The sequence below is a fragment of the Macrobrachium nipponense genome, chromosome 7 (assembly GCF_015104395.2).
Source record: "Macrobrachium nipponense isolate FS-2020 chromosome 7, ASM1510439v2, whole genome shotgun sequence".
Classification (NCBI taxonomy): domain Eukaryota; kingdom Metazoa; phylum Arthropoda; class Malacostraca; order Decapoda; family Palaemonidae; genus Macrobrachium; species Macrobrachium nipponense.
Window position 1 is genome coordinate 23,995,871 of NC_061109.1, and position 22,680 is coordinate 24,018,550.

At 45.8% G+C, this 22,680-nt stretch overlaps 1 protein-coding gene across 4 annotated transcripts in view; it reads right to left on the minus strand.

Moving 5' to 3' along the window:
* LOC135216994 (monocyte to macrophage differentiation factor 2-like) overlaps positions 1-22,680 on the minus strand; it is a 291,269-nt gene that overhangs the window by 19,386 nt on the left and 249,203 nt on the right. The window contains exon 6 of one of the 4 annotated variants that reach the window (XM_064252554.1): positions 17,602-17,776. The exons of the other annotated variants lie outside the window; for them this stretch is intronic. Within the exon in view, the coding sequence (XP_064108624.1) occupies positions 17,759-17,776 (18 nt within the window). The 3' untranslated portion in view covers positions 17,602-17,758. Of the gene's footprint in view, positions 1-17,601; positions 17,777-22,680 lie in introns of those variants that run through there. 4 annotated transcript variants of the gene reach the window in all.

Sequence of the window (22,680 nt, forward strand, 5' to 3'; positions counted from 1 at the left end):
ACTACTGTTATTTACTCGAAACCTTTTATTCTATGAATTCTAGAATACTGTTTGCCTCTCTCAGAATCTACAATTTACCCTGATTTTGTCTTTTAGATAACAATGCCTGAAATTGTAATTTACATTCCATAAGAACTAAGTATGTACTACTGCATACTGTTCATTTTGAAAAGAACCAAAATCCACATTCTGTTCAGTGTCCAGCCTTGATTGTCTCTAATTCCATATTAACAAAAGAAAAGTGGCTTTAATGGATTGCATATTTTAGAACAACAGTGCATTAGTGTACAGATTACTTAAAGCAGTGCACATTCCATTGCCTTAAGCTAGATACAGCTAAAGAAAATATATTTTCAGTTAATCATTTAAACTTGATAACATTTAAATATATATATTTTTCTTTAAAAATGCAAAAATAATTACTTTTGGTTTTGTAAAAAGACAAATTTTCTAAGACAATTTGTATTTTTCATGGCTACAAACCTGAGGTCTTAACAATAGGATAACTTCTAGCGCCTAGCTGGATCTGGTTAAATCGCAGATGAAAGCAAGGAATCTTGTGAGATCTGGCAACCTGTGTGTATATTGGGTGAAGAGTGGTTAAGGACCATGCAACCATGCCACCGCATCAGTCTTTCCCAACTCAGAATGTCTTAGCAGACAGAGGGGTGGCTAGAGGTGGAAGTACAATGTTAAGACCTCAGGTTTGTAGCTATGAAAAATACAAATTGTCTTAGAAAATTTGTCATTTGTTCATACATGAACAAACCTCAGGTCTTAACAATAGGATAGATTTATACTTGGAGGGAGGTACCTACCCACCAGCCCAGTTCCAGAAGAAATAACTTGCGGAGAGGGACTGAAGCCTGTAAGAAGCTAGATACATTGAGATCTAACCCCCAAGACACTGAGTGACGTACAATGATACATGGGAGGATCATTGCATAGGGAACCAAAGAGAAACTTTGACTCTCCAATAACAAACCAATACACCAGGGTATGTTGCCACTCCCATCTCCCCCTTGCTAAGAAGCGGGGGCATATGTTGCCAAATAGAGGGCTGGTTATTTGCACGCCAAGCGACCACACTATCAGTATGACTACCTTACTCACCTGCATCAGACCAGTCCAGCGATTGACGTGTTATCCCTTCACCCGCCCGAAGGAAGAAGGAAAGGTACAAGAGAAAGAAAGAGACCAGCCAACTCACTCATTCTCTCATCCACACAATCATATTAGGTAAGATACAAAAGTGCCCTGTTAAGGGCAATGATGAGTTACACAATTTGTTGGGCAGCCACCACAGGACCCAGGGAAAATGTGTCCATAGATCTGTGGGCAACATCCTTAAGATAGAAAGAGGTGAACGTGGACTGGGATAACCAAGTATCAGCGCTCAGCACTCTATGTACAGCCAAGTTCTTTTTGAAAGCCAGAGAGGGACCAATACTCCTAACGTCATGCGCTTTAGCCTGCACAGGTGTGGCAGCGGAATCATCAAGAGTCAAGTATGCCTGTCTGATGGCTTCCCGTATCGAGAAAGAGATTGTATTCTTCGACACCTCTTTCTTTGTACGTCCTGTGCTAACAAAAAGTCTGCAGCAGCCTGGCCTAAGGTGCCGTGTCCTTTTAAGATAGAAATGCAAGGCCCTGACAGGACACAACACAAGCTCCTGAGCATCACCACCCACAAAGTCATTCAGTGATGGAATGGAAAAGAGGTGAACCTATCATCGTGCACAGAGGGATTCTGGGTCTTGGCCACGAATTCCAGGACAAATTCGAAGGACACTGATCCCAACCCCTGGTGTGCTTCACATCATAGTTCAGACCATGGAGCTCTCCCACTCTCTTCAAAGATGCCAAGACCAGGAGGAAACTGTCTCGAGCGTCAAGTTCCTGTCAGATGAGCGACGCAAAGGCTCATACAGACCTTTAGTGAAGCTTTTCAGAACTATGGAAACATCCCACGTCGGAGGCTTGAGCTCCCTAGGAGAACTTGATTGCTCAAACCCCTTAACTAGCAAGGAAAGTTCCCAGGATGAGGAGATGTCAATACCTCTAAAGCGTAACACTAAACTCAGGGCCGCCCTGTAGCCTCTAACAGCAGATACGGACAAATGTTTCTCATCTCTGAGGAATATTAAAAAGTCTGTTACACGCTGAATAGAAGTTGCGAGTGGAGAAAAACCCTGTTTACGACACCAATCACAGTAGATCACCCATTTGCCTTGGTAAACTGCAGAGGTCGACCTTCTGGACATATGCCCTGCTGTTCTCTGAGAAAAGCCTCTCTCTCAGAGGAGATACTTGATAGCCTCCAACCGTGAACAGACAGGGATTCTACTGACTGGTGGAACCTTTCTGCATGCAGCTGACACAGGAGATGTCGCCGAGGGGGAATTTCCCTCGGAACCTCTGACAACAATGACAGCAGATCTGGAAACCCTTCCGTCTGAGGCCACACAGGGGCTACCAAAGTCATCCTGAGACCCTGTGAATGCATCAGCCTGTTCAGAACTTGATGGATCAAACAAAATGGAGGGAAAGCATACACCTCCAGGTTGTCCCGGTGATGTTGGAACACGTCCTCCGCTAATCCTAAAGGATCTGGAACCACTGAACAGAATATCTACAGTTTCCTGTTGAACTGAGTTGCAAAAAGGTCCAGCATGGGTCTCCCCCAAACCTGGAAGAGCTTGTCTGCTACTACCTGATGAAGGGACCACTCTGTGCCTAGGATCTGATCCCAACGACTGAGTTTGTCAGCGACCACATTCTGCTCTACCAAATTGCTGACCACCCACTGGTGAACCTCGACGGTCAAGGTGTGAAGTTGACGTGAAACCAGGCCTCCCTGCTTGTTCACACAGGCAACCACCGTGGTGTTGTCCGACACGAGAACGACAGAATGACCCCCTACTTTCTCCCGAAATTCCCTCAAACCCAGGAAGACTGGCTTCAATTCCAAGACATTGATATGCTGCTGTTTGTCCTCCAAACTCCAAACGCCTGAGGCAATGAGGCCACCTAAATGAGCGCCCCAACCTGCAAGGGAGGCATCTGAAAACACAAGGAAGTCCGGTGGGAGAGAACACAGAGGGACACCCTTCAAAAGATTTTTGTTGTCCAACCACCAACGAAGGTCTTCTCTCACTTCCAGAGACAGAGGAACCTTTAACAGGGGTGAGTCCCCTGCCGGAGACCAGAATTCTCCCAGTCTCCATTGTAGAGACCGAAGATGAAGATGCCCATGAGGGACCAGCTTCTCCAGGGAAGACAAAACTCCCAGAAGAACCTGCCACTGATGAGCTGACTGATGTGGTTCCCACAGGAAGTCGCGTGCCACCACTCACAACTTCTCCAACCTCTGATCTGATGGGAAAACTCTTGCAACCACCGTATCGATGACCATGCCCAGGTAGAGAATCCTTTGACTGGGCATGAGGTTTGACTTCTCTTGGTTCACCATGATGCCCAGTTCCAGACAAAACCGAAGCAGATGATCTCTGTCCTGAAGCAGCATTTCCCTGGAAGCTGCCAAGACCAACCAATCATCGAGGTACCTCAGCAAACGGATCCCCTGAGTATGGGCCCAACTTGACACGAGAGAGAAGACCATTGTGAACACTTGAGGGGCTGTGGTCAGCCCGAAGCACAGGACTTTGAACTCGAAGACCTTGTCTCCGAGAGAGAGAGAGAAGTGAAGGAACTTCCTGGAAGTCGGATGAATAGGGATCTGGAATTATACGTCCCTCAAGTTTATAGACAGCATGAAGTCGCCTTCCCTCACAGCTGCCAACACTGAATGCGGGGTTTCCATCTTGAACCTTGTCTTCCTGATGAAGTGATTCAAGGTGGATAAGTTGATCACTGGTCTCCAACCTCCCGACACCTTGGGCACCAAGAAGATGTAACTGACTGTAGAACCCCGGAGATGGACGCGCCACTTCCTCTATTGTATCCTTGTCCAGCATCTTCCGCACTTCCTCCCAGAGAGCCAAGAACTTCAGAGAATCTGGAGGATACAACCTCCTGAGCTGTGGCTTGTCCGAGAGAGGGGGGAGAGAAGTTGAATGGCAGTAGATACCCAACCCAAAGGACACCTTCCACCCACTTCTCCACCCCATAACTCTGCCACTTGGCCCGCCAGGCAACCCCCACCTGTGGCACAGGAAAGGGAGAGGTGCCTGACCTACTGACGACACCCTTTACCTCTGCCCCTGGGGCTCCTTCTCAGCTTGAAGGAACGGGAGTGAAAGGGACGTTGGTACTCTGACTTAGGCTGGGACACACAGGGAGGCCCTGTCAAAACCGAAGTCCTTGACTGCCTACCAGGCGACGATCTTCGTGATTGCTGCTGGGCAAGGGGAGGAGGAGGAGCCGGACGTCTCTGAGGACGAGACTCCAACTTAGACACAGCCTGGTGCACCAATCTGTCCTTGGTGTCAGCCCAGCACCAGTCTATTGCATCCTTCAGCTCGGTCCGAGGGAACAGCAATTGTGATTCCAAAAGATCTCCATTCCTCAATGCCAGCAAGGACTCAGGGTCAACGGATCTTTCCATCCTGGATAAAGCTGCATCTCTTCTAATCAGGAGAAGGTTAGCCCTTAAAATAACACAGGTGAGCCAGATACAAAAATGCCTTGCCTCCAGACTGCAACAAACTGGCAAGAGAGGAAGCACTCACCAACCCCTCTGGGGACCTGTCAGAAGCTATCTTGGCAATGACCATAGACCAGAAGTCCAGCCAAGAAACAGTCTGCAACATGGAGGCTGCCATAGACTCCAACACTGAGGCATCCTGTGGAGACAAGGACGGAGCCACCGACCTCACCTGCTCCACAGTCAATCCCAGCTTCAGATGAATGATATCCGGGTTAAGATGACATGACATAAAAAAAAGCAGAGTTCGTAGCATAGTACTTCCTATGCCTCATGAGAGGTGGGGGTAGCAGCTTGGCAGAGCCCCTAGAGCAAAGCGAATTATCCTGATCTGAAACAGAGGCGTTAACCTTATGCAATACCAACTGGACGTGCCCTGACAAGGGAAGTTAAAAAGATGACTTCGGATCCTGCAAAGCTCCCAGCAAGGCTCCCAAGCGGGAAGGAGTGTAAGGTGACTGAGCCTGAGTCCTACTCTCCAAATTGTTGAATCCATGAATGAGATCAACAACTTCTGTAAAGGAAGACAAAAACTCTTGCGTGTCTCCCTTCTGCTCTGGCAACGGAGACTGACGACGAGAAGGGTGTGCAGGCTTATCTGAAGTGCCTCCCTCATGGAAATTAATGGACTAACCAGCAGCCAAACAGCCCGAAACACTAACTAACCTGTCTGGGCTGGATCCAAACACCAACTCCCGGGATGAACCAACCACAACACTAGGGGCATCACTACGCACTCTCCCAACAGATGACTCTCTAACATGGCCGCGAATAGGCCCAGGAGAAGAAGTGGGAGCACCTGCAACATGTGCACAAATGAGGGAGATTGCAAAACGCTCGTGACTCGATGCAGAGGATGAAGCAGCCACTGTAGATTGCACAGGGGAAGGTACACTAACACTCTCCAAAACCCCAACACTCTCAGGAACATGGGCGTGCTGCTCCTCATTCGCAGACGAAGAAAGGGCAAAGTCCTTAGCCTTCCAATGCTTGATACGCCGACACGGCAGAGATGGAGGAGAAGGAGAGGAAGACAGCACTGGCTCCTTACACAATCTCTTCGCAGGAGGTGGGGGCAATGCAACACGCTTGCTTCCAGTCCTCCCAGCCAATGTGGCAGCCAACTTATCTTCTAAAACAGAGTCCAATCTCTTAAGAACTGCCTGGCATAAAGCCTCAGATGGATCAGCAAGAGAAGGGTCCAATGACATGGAAGGGAGATGCAGCGAATTGGATGGCAGGGATGACGTCACCGCAGCAAATGATGACGACATAGACGAGCGAGGCAGCGCAGTGGAGATGACTGGGAGTAATGTCATTGATGGAAGTGACATCATAAGTGGCAATGATGTCACGGCTTCCCATCGATCCAAACGGGAAGCAGACGCCACTGGCAGAGGGATACAAAATGACTGACCCCATGACGTCACTAGCGGGGCTGATGCCACAGCTTCCCTCTGACTCGAAGAAGTGGCATTTGTCACTGGCAGAGCAATACAAAATGGCTGACCTCGGCTACCCACGAACACGAAGACGAGGCCAGGAGGAGGGGGGAGGGCCTGGACAGCATGTGGAGGGGGTTGAGCGAGCATCCATGAAGTGCGTCAGCAAACCCTCCATGGACGGTGGACCCCATGGCCCAAGCGTCCCCCAAAGTGCTGCCATTTTGGACAGCTCTGACTCTGAAATACATGACAAAGATGAAAAAGCCTCCTCCCTCTCGGGAATCAAATTAACTCCCGAAGAAGAAGGGGAAACATTACATAAATCACCCCGAGGGCCTCACGATACTTCCAACGATGAATTGATAGAAGAAAAGGAAGGGGACATGGGCTCAACAATAGTATGGGGTGTGACAGCAGCAGGAGACAAAGCATCAGAAGAGGAGAAAAAAAACCCTCCCAAGAAGGAAGAGTAGAAACCCTACAATGCTCCCTCTTACTATAAAATAACTTCCACTGCTCTCTAGGCCATGCATGGCATTCCATGCAGGGATTTATTATTGTACAAATATTAGAGCAACACCTACTGCAAGTGACTTGGAGGTCGGTCGCAGCTAAAGCCAAAAAACAAGAACACGGAAAACCTGGAGTTCCGGGGCACACATGTTGACGATGCCGAGATGGAGCAGAAGAAGCCATAATAACAGCACACACACACAAAAACACAAGTAAAATGGGAAATGAACTGGTGAAAGGCTGAGAGAAGTCAACCACAACTCTCGTCCAGGCAGTTAAGAAAAGACTGAAGCAGTGGCGTGGGTGCGTGGTCCTTGACCACTCTTCACCTTGTATACTCACGCGTTGCCAGATCTCACAAGATTCCTTGCTTTCATTTGTGATTTAACCGTATCCAGCTGGACGCTAGAAATTATCCTATTGATAAGACCGAAGGTTTGTTCGTGTATGAATAAATTATCTTTGTTGAAATCATGGTGTTTGAAATGACACCTCTTTATTTCTAACTGCTTGTTGGAGAACCTTTTACTGGCAGAAACTACCCAACTCATGTGGCAGCCTGCTTTTCTTCTCGGTAAGGAGGGTCGAGAGAGTCAGTTCAGTTCTAAGTTCAATCTTAGACATCAGCGAGTGGAAGCCCAAAACATTATTTCTGGGCTCAGCCCGTGTCGCTTCGTGAAATATCCTTTTAGTTCATATTTCTAAGGTAAATATAGCTAACATTACCAGAGAAAACACCAAAATGGGATGTCAGAGTATTCTGACTCGCTCACCCTATAAAAAGAGGGTGTCGGTATGGTTTCTGGGGCGAGTGAAACCACTACCACGGGCCTCTTGTCATTTAGATCCCTCCTTCACAAAATCCTCCTGCTAGAGAGAGCTGATACACAGCCCGCATCAGCAACTACTACTACTAGCGCTCCCACGCCAACACGAGCGCCTTTAGCGGCCATCCTTTCTGTTAGCAGAATCCCGCACACACATTTTTTCTTGCTGTGCCTTTTCGCTAACGATTTTTGGATTATCTTTCAAGATGGAACTTCAAGCTATTGCCGCAGCTAAGTTAAGTACTGCCTAAGTGTTTCACGTAATTTTAGCCAGCTAGGGCCCGTTTTACCGCTTTTATTTAGGTTATATGACGGTGCCTTCTGCGACATGGCTACAGGCTCGCCCCAACCGGCTCGCCTCGTGTAATTCTTATTCAGCTCCTTCGGTCTCCCATACCATTGTAGCTTTAACTGTGCAGTATTTATGATAAGTTTTTCGTGTTGTGCAAGATTTGATATTCTATTGTTATGGGAATCTAGCTCGATTGAGCTTATGCCTTATTACCTTAGCTCAGTGTTCATGCATGCATGTGCCTTTGTCTAGGTCTGTTAGGCATGTAGGACATGTGTCCTTCTCTTTTAGTCCTACCACCCTGGCCGTCGCCCTCCGTTCTTACGTACCGGCAGAGGCCAGCTCCCGAGTAGTTAGGCACCCTCCCTCCCAGGTCGGTTAGCCTAGCTTCTCTATTGATTCCCTTCCTTTCTATTATGATATTTATACATATTATGTTGCATGTTTGAGACAGTTAGAGGTAGCCTAGGCTATCTCATTCGCCTGGCCTATCCGACCGCGTGGCCCTACCACGTTCACGGTGGACCAGGCGATCGCCCTGAGCCGGTGGCTCAGTCACCCCTCCCTGCCTCCCTTCCCCCTATGGGGGGTGGGGAGGCACGTACCGCTCGCTCATGTTGCCACTGCAACCACCCGGGCTCACTCCCCTCCTCTCTTCCCGGAGAGGATACGGGAGTCTTGAGGGGGGGGTACCTTGAGACTGTCTCTTCTTACCGTTCTCACCCTGGGTTCTACGGGGGTGTCTTCAGTACGCTTGGGTTAGGCTGGCCACCTAGCTCGTCCGTGCTCAGACCTCCTCGGGTCCCTTATCGCTCTCTCTCCTACCCTGGTCACCCCAATTTTTACCCACCGCGCCAGCGGAGGGCTCCGCTGGCTCTGCCAGCTCCATCAAGGGGGGTGACGGAGAAGAGCTCCGCTACATGCTTCTATATTTAATTTTTCTTGCTATCATTTTATTTTCATTTTTGTATTTTATATATGTGTGTAATTGCTGAAAATTTCGCTAGCCGGCGGAGCGCCCGCTCACCAACCGGGTTCTCCTCCTCCCTGTGAGTTTTTTCTACGGCGGAGCTATGCTCCCTCTAATTTGGCTATATTTACTACTGGGTTAACTCTCTCTTGTTCCTTCCCGCCGTACTTGTACTCACCCCGGCGTATAGGCTGGTTGCTAGTTTGGTGGAACTCCTTACCCCGGCATGCCGGAACTTTCTAACTAGCATACCAGACCTACTGGACTCTCACCACTACAGGAGAACAGGAGAAGGTTAACACCTATATCTCCACTCCGGCATATAGCGGAGTGTTATATCTCTTTAACGGGCTAGTCCTGTTAATCAGTGTTGATACTCATGTATCTGTCCACTTACAGGCTACCAACTGCCAGGAGTCCGGCTGTAACGCCGTATTGCAGGACTCCTGTGGCCACGAGGTATGCAGGACCCACGCCGTCTACGCCATCCGCTATGGGGACATAGCGGTATGGCACCATGAAGCATGCTCTATCTGTTACGATCTTGTAGAGCAGTTTTCCTCCAGTGTAAGTTTATACCGGAGTCTATTTGCTATATAATTTGACCATATAAATGTACTCCTATAAGAGATACAATGACATTTTGGACTATATGATTAATCATTAGAAGATTAGCCTTCCCTTCTAGGGCTTACAATAACCCTCTATTCCAGGCTACCGCTGTGAAGGACGCCGCATCGACCACCCTGAAGGCCTGGGTCGGCGGGTTCGGCAAGAATGTTATGAAGGGGCAGCCATATATCCTGGACAAGAATATGGCTGTCCGTCTCTTCCCGGGAGCCAAGGCCACCTGCTACGTGGACCCGGCAGCGGCGGCCCCATATATAGCTACCATCCAGCTTCAGGTGGCCCAGGCGCTGGCGGCCCAGAGCAACCCCGAAATTGCAGACGACGTGGCAACTTTAGATTTGAACTTGGAACCAATGGCGGTAGGTGATCCAGGTAGTATGTTGGATGAGGCAGGTTTGTTGTCGTCTACTTCTTTCCAAGGCTTTTCAGAGAGTGAACTTTCGGTCAGACCGAAGTCCACTCAGGCTATCCTTAAGGTGAAAGGGAAGCGTGAGTTGAAGACCCTTGAGAAGACAGCGTCCAAAAAGACCACCTCTTCTTCGTCTCATAAGCCTCCGGCTCACCACCCCGGAGCAGAGAAATCGAAGTCCTCTTCTTCTTCATACTCAAAAGGGTCTAGAGGCAAATCCTCGAAGGATAAGGCCCAGGCTTCTACGAATCCTGAGCCTTCGACCTCTACTGGGGCACGCCCCAAGACTCCTACAGTGTCCAAAGACCCGGCTCCTTTTGACACAGAAGCGTTTGCTGCAAATATTATGCAGCAGATGGGTAGTTTTGTCGGGAACCTAGTTCAAGACAAATTTGAGCAGATGTTGTCACACATCTCTACTTCTTTTGATGAAGCTGAAAAGACACCAGGCACCCCCTGCTTGTTCACAAGGCGACCACTTTGGTGTTGTTGGACATCAGAACAACCGAATGACCCTCTACCCTCTCCCAAAACTCACACAGACCCAGGAAAGCTGCCTTCAACTCCAAGATGTTGATGTGCAATAGCTTTTCCTCTGCACTCCAAGTGCCAGAGACAAGATCTTCCAGATGAGCACCCCAACCGGTTATGGAAGCATCCAAAAACAGGAGAAAGTCTGGAGGGGGAGAACACAGAAGGGATTCCCACCAAGAGATTCCGGTTGTCCAACCACCAATAAAGGTCTTTTTTCACCTCCTCTGACACAGGAACTCTGCAGAAGGGAGTCTCCCGCCAGGGACCAGAAATCCTTGTCTCCACTGCAGAGACCAAAGATGAAGGCAACCATGAGGGACTAGGTTCTCCAGAGAAGAAAAAATCCCCAAAAGGACCTAACACTAGTGAGCTGGCTGTTCGGGCAGTGACAGGAATAAGTGTGCCACTGATCGAAACCTCTCCAACCTCTGGTCCGACAGAAAAACCCTTGACACTGCTGTATCTATAGCCATATCTAGATAGAGATTGGACTTCTCCAGGTTTACCACTATGCTTAGCTCTTGGCAAAGCTGAAGACAATCTCGGTCCTGAAGTAGTTTCTCCCTAGAGCTTACCAAGACCAGCCAATAGTCGAGATATCTTAGAAGGCAAATCCCTTGAGCATGAGCCCATGTCAAGACGAGGGCAAAGGCCCTGGTGAACACGAGGAGCCGTAGTCAACACGAAGTAAATAACCTTGAATTGGAAGACCAGCTCTCCCAAAGTGAAGTAAAGGAACTACCTAGACAAAGGGTGAATCGGAATTTGAAAGTAAGCATCCTTCAAGTCTATTGACAGCAAGAAGTCTTTGTTTCTTATTGATGCCAACACTGTCTCTGTCCTGAACCTCGCCTTCCTGACAAAGTGATTCAGTGTGGAAAGGTCGATTACTGGACTCCAGTTGCCTGTAGCTTTCAGAACCAGGAAAATTTGACTGTAAAACCCCAGAGAAGGACACTTTACTTCCGGCACTGCACCCTTGTTCAACATTTTAAACACTTCCTCTCGAAGGAGTCATAAGCATGCGTTTGATTGAGAAGGGGTCTGTCCAAGAGAAGAGGAGAGAGAAGTTGAAGGATAGTACATAGATATCTCACCCAAAGAACATCTACTACCTATTTCTCTGCTCCATGCAATTGCCATTTGGCCCAATGGCCCACCAGGCATCCCCCTTCCCATTGCAACAGAGAAGAAGAGGCGCCCACTCTATCGACCACCCCCTCTGGTTCTCCCTCTAGAGCTCCTCCCAAGCTTGTAGGGGCGGGATTGAAAGGGATGCTTTTGTTGTTTGGGCTTGGGCTGTGAAGGAGACTGAGAGACATTCACAGAAGCCGAACACCTAGATGACTTGACAGGAGAAGACCGTCTTGCCTGTTGTTGCGGAAGAGGAAGAAGAGGACGAGAACGAGCCTTCGACTTAGACACAGCCTGATGGACCAGCCTATCCTTACTATCTGCTTGTCACTGGTCGATCATATTTTCCAACTCAGTTCTTGGGAAAAGAAACATATAATCAAGGAGGTCCCCATTCCACAGAGCTGACAAGGACTCTGAGTCTACTGACCCAACCACCTTCGACAAGGCTGTGTCCCTCCTGGTCAGGAGGAGGTTAGCCCACAAAGTTGCACTAAGATGGCCTTGATATGAAACAGCCTTCGCACCAGACTGCAACAACTGAGCCAATGAGGAAGAACTGACTAAACCTCCCTCAGCTCGATCTTGAAGCAATCCTGGCTATCGCAATGGCCCATAAGTCCAGCCAGTAGACAGTCTGGAAGATGGTAGCAGCCGTATTCTCCATAGCCGAGGACTCTTGCGATGAAAAAGACGGACCTTCAGACCTAACCTGATCCAGGGTCAAACCAGGTTTAAGATGGACCACATCCGGATTAAGGTGATGGGACATCAATTGAACCACATTAGTGGAGTAATACTTCCTATGTTCACGAGAGGAGGAGGAAGAAACATGGAAGATCTATTGGAGCGCAGAGAGCTATTACAGTCCGAGACCAAGGTGTTCACACAATGTATGATGGACTGAGCATGGCTCGACAAGGGAAGATCAAACTAAGGCCTCTATACCCGTAGGGGTCATTGAAGACTGAGTGTTTGACATTCAAGATTGTTGAACTCATGAATGAGACCAACAACCTCAGAGAAAGAGGACAGAAACTCCTGGCTCTCTCCCACCTCCTGCTCCAGCAAAGAAGACCAATGACACAAAGAAGGAGGCTTAGCAGGATCCTCATCCTTCTGCAACAGCATTGGAGAACCTTGCCTAGGTAGCCTAGCATCACGTTCCTTATTGGTTGGAGTGGAGCCCGTAAAAACTGAAGATCCCAAAAACGAGGCAACAAAACTCATACATGGTCCTGACTCAACCCGAGTACACACTTATGCAACAAACTATGTACACGTTCACAAAAAGAATCACAACACATGGGCATGCGAAGAGTCGAGCACACATCCATGAAACGACAACCGAGCACGGTCTCGAGACAAGGAACGATGTCAAAAAGAATTGCCTGAAGGAGACTGACTCCCAAGGTTCCAGACTCTAGTAGGAGAGCGAAAAACACGTTCACAGACCAAGGATGCTTTACACTCTCGACCATCACCTGCAATCTCACAGAGAGAAGAATCCTTGGAAGGATTAGGAGACACCTTCATAGAAGATACCGAAGACTTCTTAATCGGCGCCTTCATCCTTTCAATGGACTGGAACAGGAACTAGGGATTAGGGGCTAGTATCACACTGTTATCACAACCACGCACTACATGTAAGAAAGGGTCACAAGCACATAATGAAGCAGAATATGTAATAAAACTCCCCCCTCTACGACGTCTCTTGCTAGAGGGTGGAGGGGAAGAATCACTCCATTTACAACTCTTCTTCCCAGAAAGTCCAGCCTTTCAAACACAGTTTGAAACGTCTATGATGGTTCAGTGAGAGCAAGCAATGACGTTAGAGCAGAATGGGATGAGGTCACAACGATGAGAGGAAGAGATGCCACCACAGCTGACGTCATAGGCTGAGAGGATGCTGGGAGTGACATCACGACATCTCTAAAGGCAGCGGAGCGATGAGGGACAACCCAGTAAGCATCGATGTTGAAATTGGCGTCCCGCTAGGAGGCAACACACTAGATCCAAAACATGTAGTCCTGGAGGAGGCAAGACTGGCATCGGGGCTAGGGGAGGGGGGGTTCATGCCTCCAAAAAATGAGACAGCAGGCCATCCAAGGAGGGGAACCCTGTAGGCCTCACGACGCCCAAACAGCCGCCATTGTTTGATTCTGAATCTGAAATTAATGAATCACATGGTGCAGCCTCCTCCCTCTCGGGAAGGACATTAGATCCCGCAGGAGAGGGGGCTACACTACACATAACATCATCCTGTGCAATTCCCGATACTTGCGACGAATCAATGGAAGAAAATGAAGAAGGTAGAGGAACAATTGCAGCAGGGGGAGCACTTCTAGAAGAGGGGGAAGCTGAATCGTCTAAAAGAGGAGCAGGAAACCCCTCCCGAGAAGGAAGAGTAGAGATTCTGCAATGCTCCCTCTTCCTGTAAAACACGTTCCACTACGACTTAGACCAAGCACGACATTCTGGACAGGGATTACTCTTCTTCTTCCTAGCTTAAACCCATTTTTATATGGGGTCGCCATTGCGAATGAGTCGTCTCCATCGATTTCTGTCTTGTGCCTCGTTCTCATTTATACCTTTCAATTCCATATCTTCCCTTACACAATCACGCCATCTCTTTCTTGGTCTTCCCTTCTTCCTTCTACCCCGCACTTCCATTTCCATCGTATGTCTTCCAACATGATGTTCCTCCCTTTGTAATAGGTGTCCATACCATCGAAGCCTTCCTTCCTGTATTTTCTTCGATATTTCAGCTACCTTTGTCGATCCTCTTATATACTCATTTCCAATCCTATCTTCCCTTGTTACTCCCGACATCCATCTCAACATTCTCATTTCTGCTACATCCATCTTCTTCTCCTCTGTTTTCCTCATACTTCCTGTTTCTGTTCCATATAACATTGCTGGTCTGACCACCGTCCTGTGGAACTTTCCTTTCAATTTCAGAGGGACCTTCTTGTCACAGAGTACCCCTGATGCAGACCTCCAGTTATTCCATCCTGCCTGAATTCGGTGTCTCACCTCTTGGTCCATGCTTCCACTATCCTCTGATACGGACCCTAAGTACTTGAACTTCTGTACTTTCTTTATTTCTTCCCCACCCAATCTTATGCTACTTCCACCGTCCTCAGTAATACTAGAACACACATATTCGGTTTTTGATCTGCTTATTCTCATTCCTCTCTCCTCAAGTGCTGCTCTCCACCTCTCCAACCTCCCCTCCAACTCTTCCTTCCCCTCTGAACACAACACAATGTCATCCGCATATAATATGCACCATGGCACTGCTTCTCTAACATCCCTGGTCATTACATCCATCACGACTTTGAAGATGAATGGGCTAAGTGCTGACCCCTGGTGTAATCCAACTCCTATCTCAAATCCATCCGTCTCTCCAACACTACTCCTCACTCTAGTATACACATTCCTGTACATCTCCTGAATAATTCTGACATACTTTTCCGGCACCATCTTCTCCCTCAAACATCTCCATATTTCTTGCCTTGGCACTCTGTCATAGGCCTTTTCAAGGTCTATGAATACCAGATGCAGATTCTAACTTCCTCTCTCAGCCTGCTATCTATTATTCTTTCCAAAATCTTCAACGTGTGAGACATTAGTTTTATACCTCTATAATTACTGCATTCCTGGACATCACCTTTACCTTTAAATATAGGTATCAATATGCTTTCCTGCCATTCTTCTGGTATCTTTTCCTGATCGAATATTTTTACCATCAGATCATACAAGATGTCTACCCCTTCCTCTCCTAAGGCTCTCCAAACTTCGACTGGGATTAAGTCAGGTCCTGTTGCCTTCCCATTCCTCATTCTTTTTAAGGCTCATATCACTTCATCCCTAGATATCCCTATTACCATTCCCATGTTTACTTGTCCATCCTCTCTTACAAGTCTTTCATTTTCTTCATTTAGCAGTTGTTCGAAATACTCTTTCCATCTTTTCAGGATGTCTTCTTCCTTTTTTATGACCGTACCATTCCTATCTTTCATTCATTTGCTTAATATGGGTGATGTCCTTTGTTCTTTTATTTCTTTCTTTTGACAGTTTGAGCATCTTACTCAACCCCTCCTTGGTTTCCAGTTCATTATAAACCTCTTCATATGCCCTTGCCTTAGCTTGAGCTACCACCCTTTTTACTTCTTGTTTCTTTCTCTTAATCTTTCTCTGTCCTCCTGCAGCTGTGACTCTTCAAATCTCTTCTTTGCCTCCCTTTTACCCTTCACCACTTCCCCCACCTCTTCTCCCCACCACCAGCTCTTCTTTTCCTCCCATACTATTCCAGATGTTTCCCCTAGTATCTCCTTTCCATGTCTTCTAATCACTGATGCATTATGCCTCCACCATTCTCCCACATCTTCAATTCCCAGATCAACCTCTCCCAGCACTCTTCTCCTGAACTCTCTCTTCTTATCATTATCCCTCCTTAACAATTTATACCACTTGATTTTCTTTACCCCATTCGTTTTTGTTTTCTTTTCTCTTTTCATCTTTAAATCCATACAAAGGAGCCTATGTTGGGGGGCCACGTGGTCACCTGGGATAACTTTACAATTCTTAACTTCCACCAGCCTTGATCTATTGTAAAGGAGGTAATCTATTTGTGTGCACCTACCGCCACTCCTGTATGTTATCAAGTGCTCCCTCTTCTTTTTGAAGAATGTGTTCACTATTGCCATATCAAAGGACACGGCAAAGTCTACTATACTTTCTCCTTCTAGGTTTCTCTCCCCAATCCCATGTCCTCCATGCACACGTTCAATTACATCCTTTTCATTTCCGACATGTCCATTAAAGTCTGCTCCCACTACAGTCCTCTCCAGCTCTTCCAGTTCTTGCGTTACCTCACTCATTTCGTTCCAAAAACGGCTCTTTTCTTCCTCTGGACAGGGATTAGTAATAGTACAAAAATTAGATTGACACCTACTGCATGTCATATTGGGATCTGTAATTGTAGATGCCAAATACCTGGAGCATGGAAAACAGTAAATGCCTGGGCACATGCGTTGACGAGGCCGTGAAGACTCGGAGGACTCCATGACAAACACGATCACAGACAAACACAACTGAAAACACAAAAAATCACGGGCAAACAAAGCAACCGGCTTGGAAGGAGAACAAAAGCGTCTACTCTCCAAGGCAGTCAAAGAAAGACTGACGCGTCACAAGGTGCTTGCTTGGTCATCGACCAGCTTCCACCTTGTATACGGAGGAGTTGCCAGATCTCACAGATTCTTTGCTATACAATCTTTGATTGTTTTAAATGGTTTCCAGCTGGTATGAGAAGGTTTATCCTGAACCAAACAAAAACTTCTTTCAGTTTTCTTCTGAAGATTGAAAAAGAAACCCACAAAATCACTTTGTAACTTGTTTACTTCTAAGTATTTACATTTAGTTTCACTACACACTCGAGTACTTTCAGGCCCTATCTGTGGCCCATTTTCAAGAGATGTTTGGGATGTTAGCCTGGGTCAAGGCCCAGCAGTCTTCTGGAACTTCTTCTCGTTGAGCTGTCATTTATGTGATGGCTGTTCTGGTTTCCTTGAGAGTTGCCAATCCCCTATTGTCGCTCTGATATCCTGAGCTGATGGTCAATGGGATTAATCCTTGAGGGAAGGGTGTGGTCACCAAAAGTCTGTTGGGCAAGAAACCTAATCTCCAGGTCAGCAGGGTCAATCTTAGCTTCTTTTAATATCAAAGCTCGGCTTATGGGATCTTCTGAGGTAAAACCTTTGTTGCCTTCTATTATTTTAATCTCTCTGATGAGTGCACCTTCTACTACCCTCCTGTGACTAATTTTGTTGCTTTTGTATATAAGCCTACTGTTTTTGAAATCCATCCTATGGTCATTTTCCCAACAATGCCTAGCTATAGCACTCCCCTGAGAGTTAAGTTGTACTGCCCTTCTATGTTCTTAGATTCATGTCCTTATTCCCCTACCTGATTCCCCCACATATCTGTCTCCACAATTGTTGCAATTGATTATGTATACCCCCGCTACATTTTCTGTATTACTGTCTTCGCCTTCCAATTTATTTTTACATACTTTGTTTTTTACGGTATTGTCAAAGGTATATGCAAATTTATATTTACTTTCTTTCATTTTTGAAGTGATTTGTTTCATTTTAGGCATAAAAGGGAGGGCAACTATTTTCTTGTTTTCTTTATTCCATGTACTCTCTACATTTGCTCTGTAAAAAAATTTTCTAGCTTTGTTGAGTGCCCTTTTTCTGAACCATTCCGGGTATGCTAATGCATCGAAGCTTTTACCGATGTAATTTATTTCTTGTTCTATCTTGCAAGGGTCACACGTTCTCATTGCCCTAAGAAAAGAGAAGAAATGAATATATGAGTTTGTATGTGTGGGCTTTCTATATGTGCTGAATTCATATCCTGTTTCTTTTCTTTCTATGAGTATGTCTGAAAAGGGCAGTTTATTTTTGTTAATTTTCTCTAAAGTGAACTGGATATTGCTATCAAACTTATTGAGTTCATCTAGAAAAGTATCTATTTCATTTTCATCACCTTGCAGTATAGCAAAAATATCATCCACATATCTCCACAATCCTTGCAGTTTCAAGTTAGGGGCATTAACATTAGGAACTAGATTATTTTCGAAATATTCCATATAGATGTTAGCGAGTATAGGTGATAATGAGGACCCCATAGCTACTCCATATTTCTGTTTGTAAACTTGTCCCTCAAACGTGAAATAAGTATCACTGACACACAATTTAATCATAATGAGGGTATTTTCAATCCAAACATCGAAATAGGTGTCTTCCTTGAGTTGATTAAATTGTGTGTCAGTGATACTTATTTCACATAAGGACCCATCCTTATGTCCAGTCACTTCATTGAAAGCATACTTAGACAGGACCACCCTGATATCTTCTGGCCCTCTGTTCATTAGGGAAAAAGGTGGCACTATTTCCCTAAAAGGAATTAGGCAACAAATTTTATATTTTATCAAACAAGCCAACCTGCAGTCTTTCCCATGGGTACATGATATTAGAGCTATAGCTACCCCAATAATCTTTTTCCAACATATGAAACTTGAAGATCTGAAGAAGTACACTGGCTGGAAGTCTCCGACAGTATTCAAACGCCATTATCTTAAAGTCTTACCCTCCTCCCCCCCCCCCCCCCAGGCCAAGCTTGGGTGCTATCTGCAGGAATAACGTCAGAGGTGCTAGCCGTAACGGTAGCGAGTAGTGAGCCTTAGGTCGGCTCCTCTCTAGTTGAGGTTTTTTGATGTAGGAAGAGGCTAAATGGAAAAGGACCTGTGGTAGTGGTTTCACTCACCCCAGAAACCATACCGACACCTTATAATAAAGGTGAGCGAGCCAGAATATTCTGGCATTTCCAATTTAGCTTTTCTCTGGTATTATAGCAATATTTTACCTTAGAAATAGTGCTAAAGGAACCTATTTCACTGGGCGACACAGGTCCTTTTTACCCAGAAATAGATTTTTCCTTCATCAAAATCCCTTAATTTCTAGCGCCTAGCTGGATCTGGTAAAAAAAAGTAGATGAAAACAAGGAATCTTGTGGTATCTGGCAATGCATGCGTAGATCGGGTGAAGAGTGGTCAAACGCTGAACATCTACGCCAGTCTTTTTTTACCGCCTTGGGATGAGAGTTGGGTTTTTCCTCTCTTGGCCTTTTTCCCGGTTTTTGCCCGTTTCGTTCCTTTAGTGTGTTTGTGTGTTTTTACCTAATATTATGGCTTCTTCTGCTCCTTCTCGACGTTAGCGTTGGTGCTCCGGAATTCCTGGATTCCCGTAGTTGACCAGACGTTTAGGATGTGCACATCTAATGATAGGGAGATGCCTCCTATACAATGTTCTTTGAATGAAAATAGCGAAATGGAGACCGTGCTAATGCCGGATCTCAAACCATCTAGGCTAGAGATAGCGAATCCATCATTCATGATAACGAATCCACCATTCACAATTACAGTAAGTTGGTATCATTTACTCATTTACATACTCATTAATATACACAATACAATGGCATATCTTGAATGTCAATTAAAATAAGTACGTATATATGTAGGAATTTGGGTATTGTAGTTCAGAACTTAGGGTACAATTTGGTTATTTACATTCCAATTCCCCTTAGGCTGTATGATCTCTTGTGATTTGAAATGCTCTACTTATCACCAAGCGAGTAGTAATAAAAGTTGTAACCTTACGTGGTGAGGGAGCGATGGCAGGTAATTACTGCCTCTGGTCGTTGCTCCTCTTGACCTGTAGTAACGCAGCATCAGACCAATGAATAACCTCTACTTGTACTGGGTGCTTTGCAACCATGGAATACTTCCACTTGTTGCCAAAGCTATTAATACAATTAAAAAAATATGACCAGAACGCACTTTCACCATATCAAAAACACCATCCATCCATAAAAAAATGACAACTGGATGGTACTCCAGTCCACAGTACCCCCAGGCTCCCTAAATGAATTTATCAATCTTAAACAAAGTGAGGAGATAGATACATAGGAGACATACTCCTATTCCTCATTCTCCAGTACCATGCCAGCAGTGGATAAAGGACCTAACATACTGCAGTTATTGTAGATTGTCTCTAAATCCCATAGATAACACTGACCTGCACCTCCAATACATAGCCTGTAGGATTGTACACAATGAGAAGTTACGCTTGAACACCAATGAAGTTGCGACTGCTCTTATGTCATGAGCCCTGACTTTCAGTAAAGGTTACACTTCTTGAACTTTGAGTGACTCTATAATATTATCTTGTAACAGGAAAGCAAAAGTGATCTTTGACAAGGCACACACTGGAGTTTTAACAGAAGACCATAGTTCTGAGAGTGGCCTCTAGATTTTCTTTGTCCTTTCAATATAACGCTAAGTGCTTTGACAGGACGGAGCATTCTCTCCTGATCTGTTGGACTCAGAATATCCATTACACTCTTGACCAAAAATGACTGGGGCCAGGGTTTGGAAGGGTTTCATTTTAGGCTAAAATGCCTAAAGTACAAGAACAATTCATGTTTCCTCAAGAAAAATCCATTTTCTTTGTCAAGGGCATGAAGTTTGCTAACCCTTTTAACTGTTGCCAAGGCCATTAAAAATGGTCTTTCTTGTTAGGTCTCCTCAGGAAGAAGAGTGCGTATAAGGGTTCAAATGGAGGGTCTGAAAGGCATCCAAGTAAAATATCCAGGTTCCAGGAAACTCTAGGAGATTCCTTCTGTTTCAACGTATCGAAAGATCTGATCAAGTCTGAAATTTGTCTATTTGTGGACAAGTCTAACCCTCCTTGTTTAAATATTGATGATAACATCACCCTGTACCCTTTTATGGTTGAGGTGGCTAAATCCTTCGATGACCTCAGAAAAATTAAAGTCTGCAATATTTGCTATAGTGATTGTAGAGGAAGCACCAGGTTCTCAACACTAGGCTCTAAAAACAGACCACTTTGCCTGGTAGAGATTACTTGAAGATAGCATTTTTGAAAAACCTTCTGTTCTGACAAGCTTCCTGACAGTCTGAAGCCTGTCAGAGTGAGAGTGGATAATCCTTATTGAAACCAAAGGAAATACGGCTGTTTGAGAAGTCTTTGGTAGTCTACCAGCAGGTTGGTGAGATCTGGGAACTATTCTTTCTGCAACCAGAAGGGAGTCACTAGTCACCGAGGTGGTGTTGTGCAAGATGAACTTGTTCAGTATCTCCCTCACAATGCTGAATGGAGGGAAGGTGTACTTGTCTAGGTTTGACCAGTCCTGGAGCATGGCATCCATTGCCCATGCCTGAGGGTCCGGGCCTGGCGAACAGTAAAGTGGAAGGTGGTAGCTTCATGACGTTTGCAAATAGGTCTATTGACGGCTTCCCCCACCTCTTCCACAGGTCAGTGCTCACCTGTGGATTTATTGTCCACTCCATTAGCATAACCTTTTTGCACCAACTCAATTCGTCCACAATGACGTTCAACTTTCCTTGAATAAATCGGGTAAGAATCTTTGTATGATTGTTCTCTGCCCATAAGAGAAGATTCTTAGCCTCTTGATAGAGAGAAAAGGAATGTGTCAATCCCTGATTCCAAATGTAGGTCAGGGCTGTCACGCAGTCAGAATGAAGTTTAATCATCTTGTTGCATGTTAGTGCAGAAAATGCTTGAAGAGCTAGATGGATTGCCCTCAACTCCTTCATGTTGACGTGTAATTGCTTTTCTGCTGGAGACCAGGTCCCTGAAACTTCTCTGTTGTCTATGAGGACTACCCAAATCAGGTGCATCTGAATACGTATAAGGTTAGGTTGGAGCTCAAAGGGTGTAGAGATTTTCCTACTAGAAATCTTTATTCTTTTAGCCACCACTGAAGGTCTTCCTTTATTTCGGGAGATGGGGAAGACAAGCGAATCTGGAAGGGTCTTCCTCTTCCACTGGCCTTTAGTAAGAATTGTAGAGGCCTGGTATGCAGTCTCCCCAGTGCCATGAACTTTTCTATAGACAAGAGGGTCCCTAACAGGCTCATCCATTTGTTTGCAAAACAGGAGGGATGAGAGAGGAAGCTTCGGACTATCTGTAGGCAGTTTTGGATTCTTTGATCTAACGGAAATAGACTAAAAATTCAGAGAATTGATCTTCATCCCTAAATAAAGCATCAATTGAGCAGGAATCAGTTGAGACTTTTTATAGATTGATCAATAGCCCCAATAAATGGGTTAGGAGGAGAGTCTTGTAGGTCCTCTATGCATTTGGACTTTGAGTGGGAGCGTATGAGCTAATTGTCCAAATACAGTCAAACATCTACTCCCATGAAATAGTGTCATTTGGTGAGTGGAGCAAGAACCTGGGTAAATATGTACTTGAGGAACCATGGAAAGGCCAAAGCACAATGCCCGACATTGGAAGAGCTGCCCCTTGAAACATAAACCTCAAATACTTCCTGGACTCAGGTGGACTGGTACACAGAAGTGTGCATCCTGCATGTCAACTTTTACCATCCAATCTCCTTGCTGAATGGCTGACAGGACTGATTGGCATGCTTCCATCCTTAACTTGGTGGTCTTGAAGAAAAAGTTCTGTGTGCTTACATATGGGACATGCACCCATCACTTGATGACTTGAGGACAACAAAAAGGCGGTTGTAAAAACCTTCAGAGTTGATGTCTTTGACTAATTCCATGGCTTCTTTCTTCATAAGGGCCACAAGCTCTTGCAATAGGGCTGAAAACCTCTCCAAGCCTATCGAGTAGGCC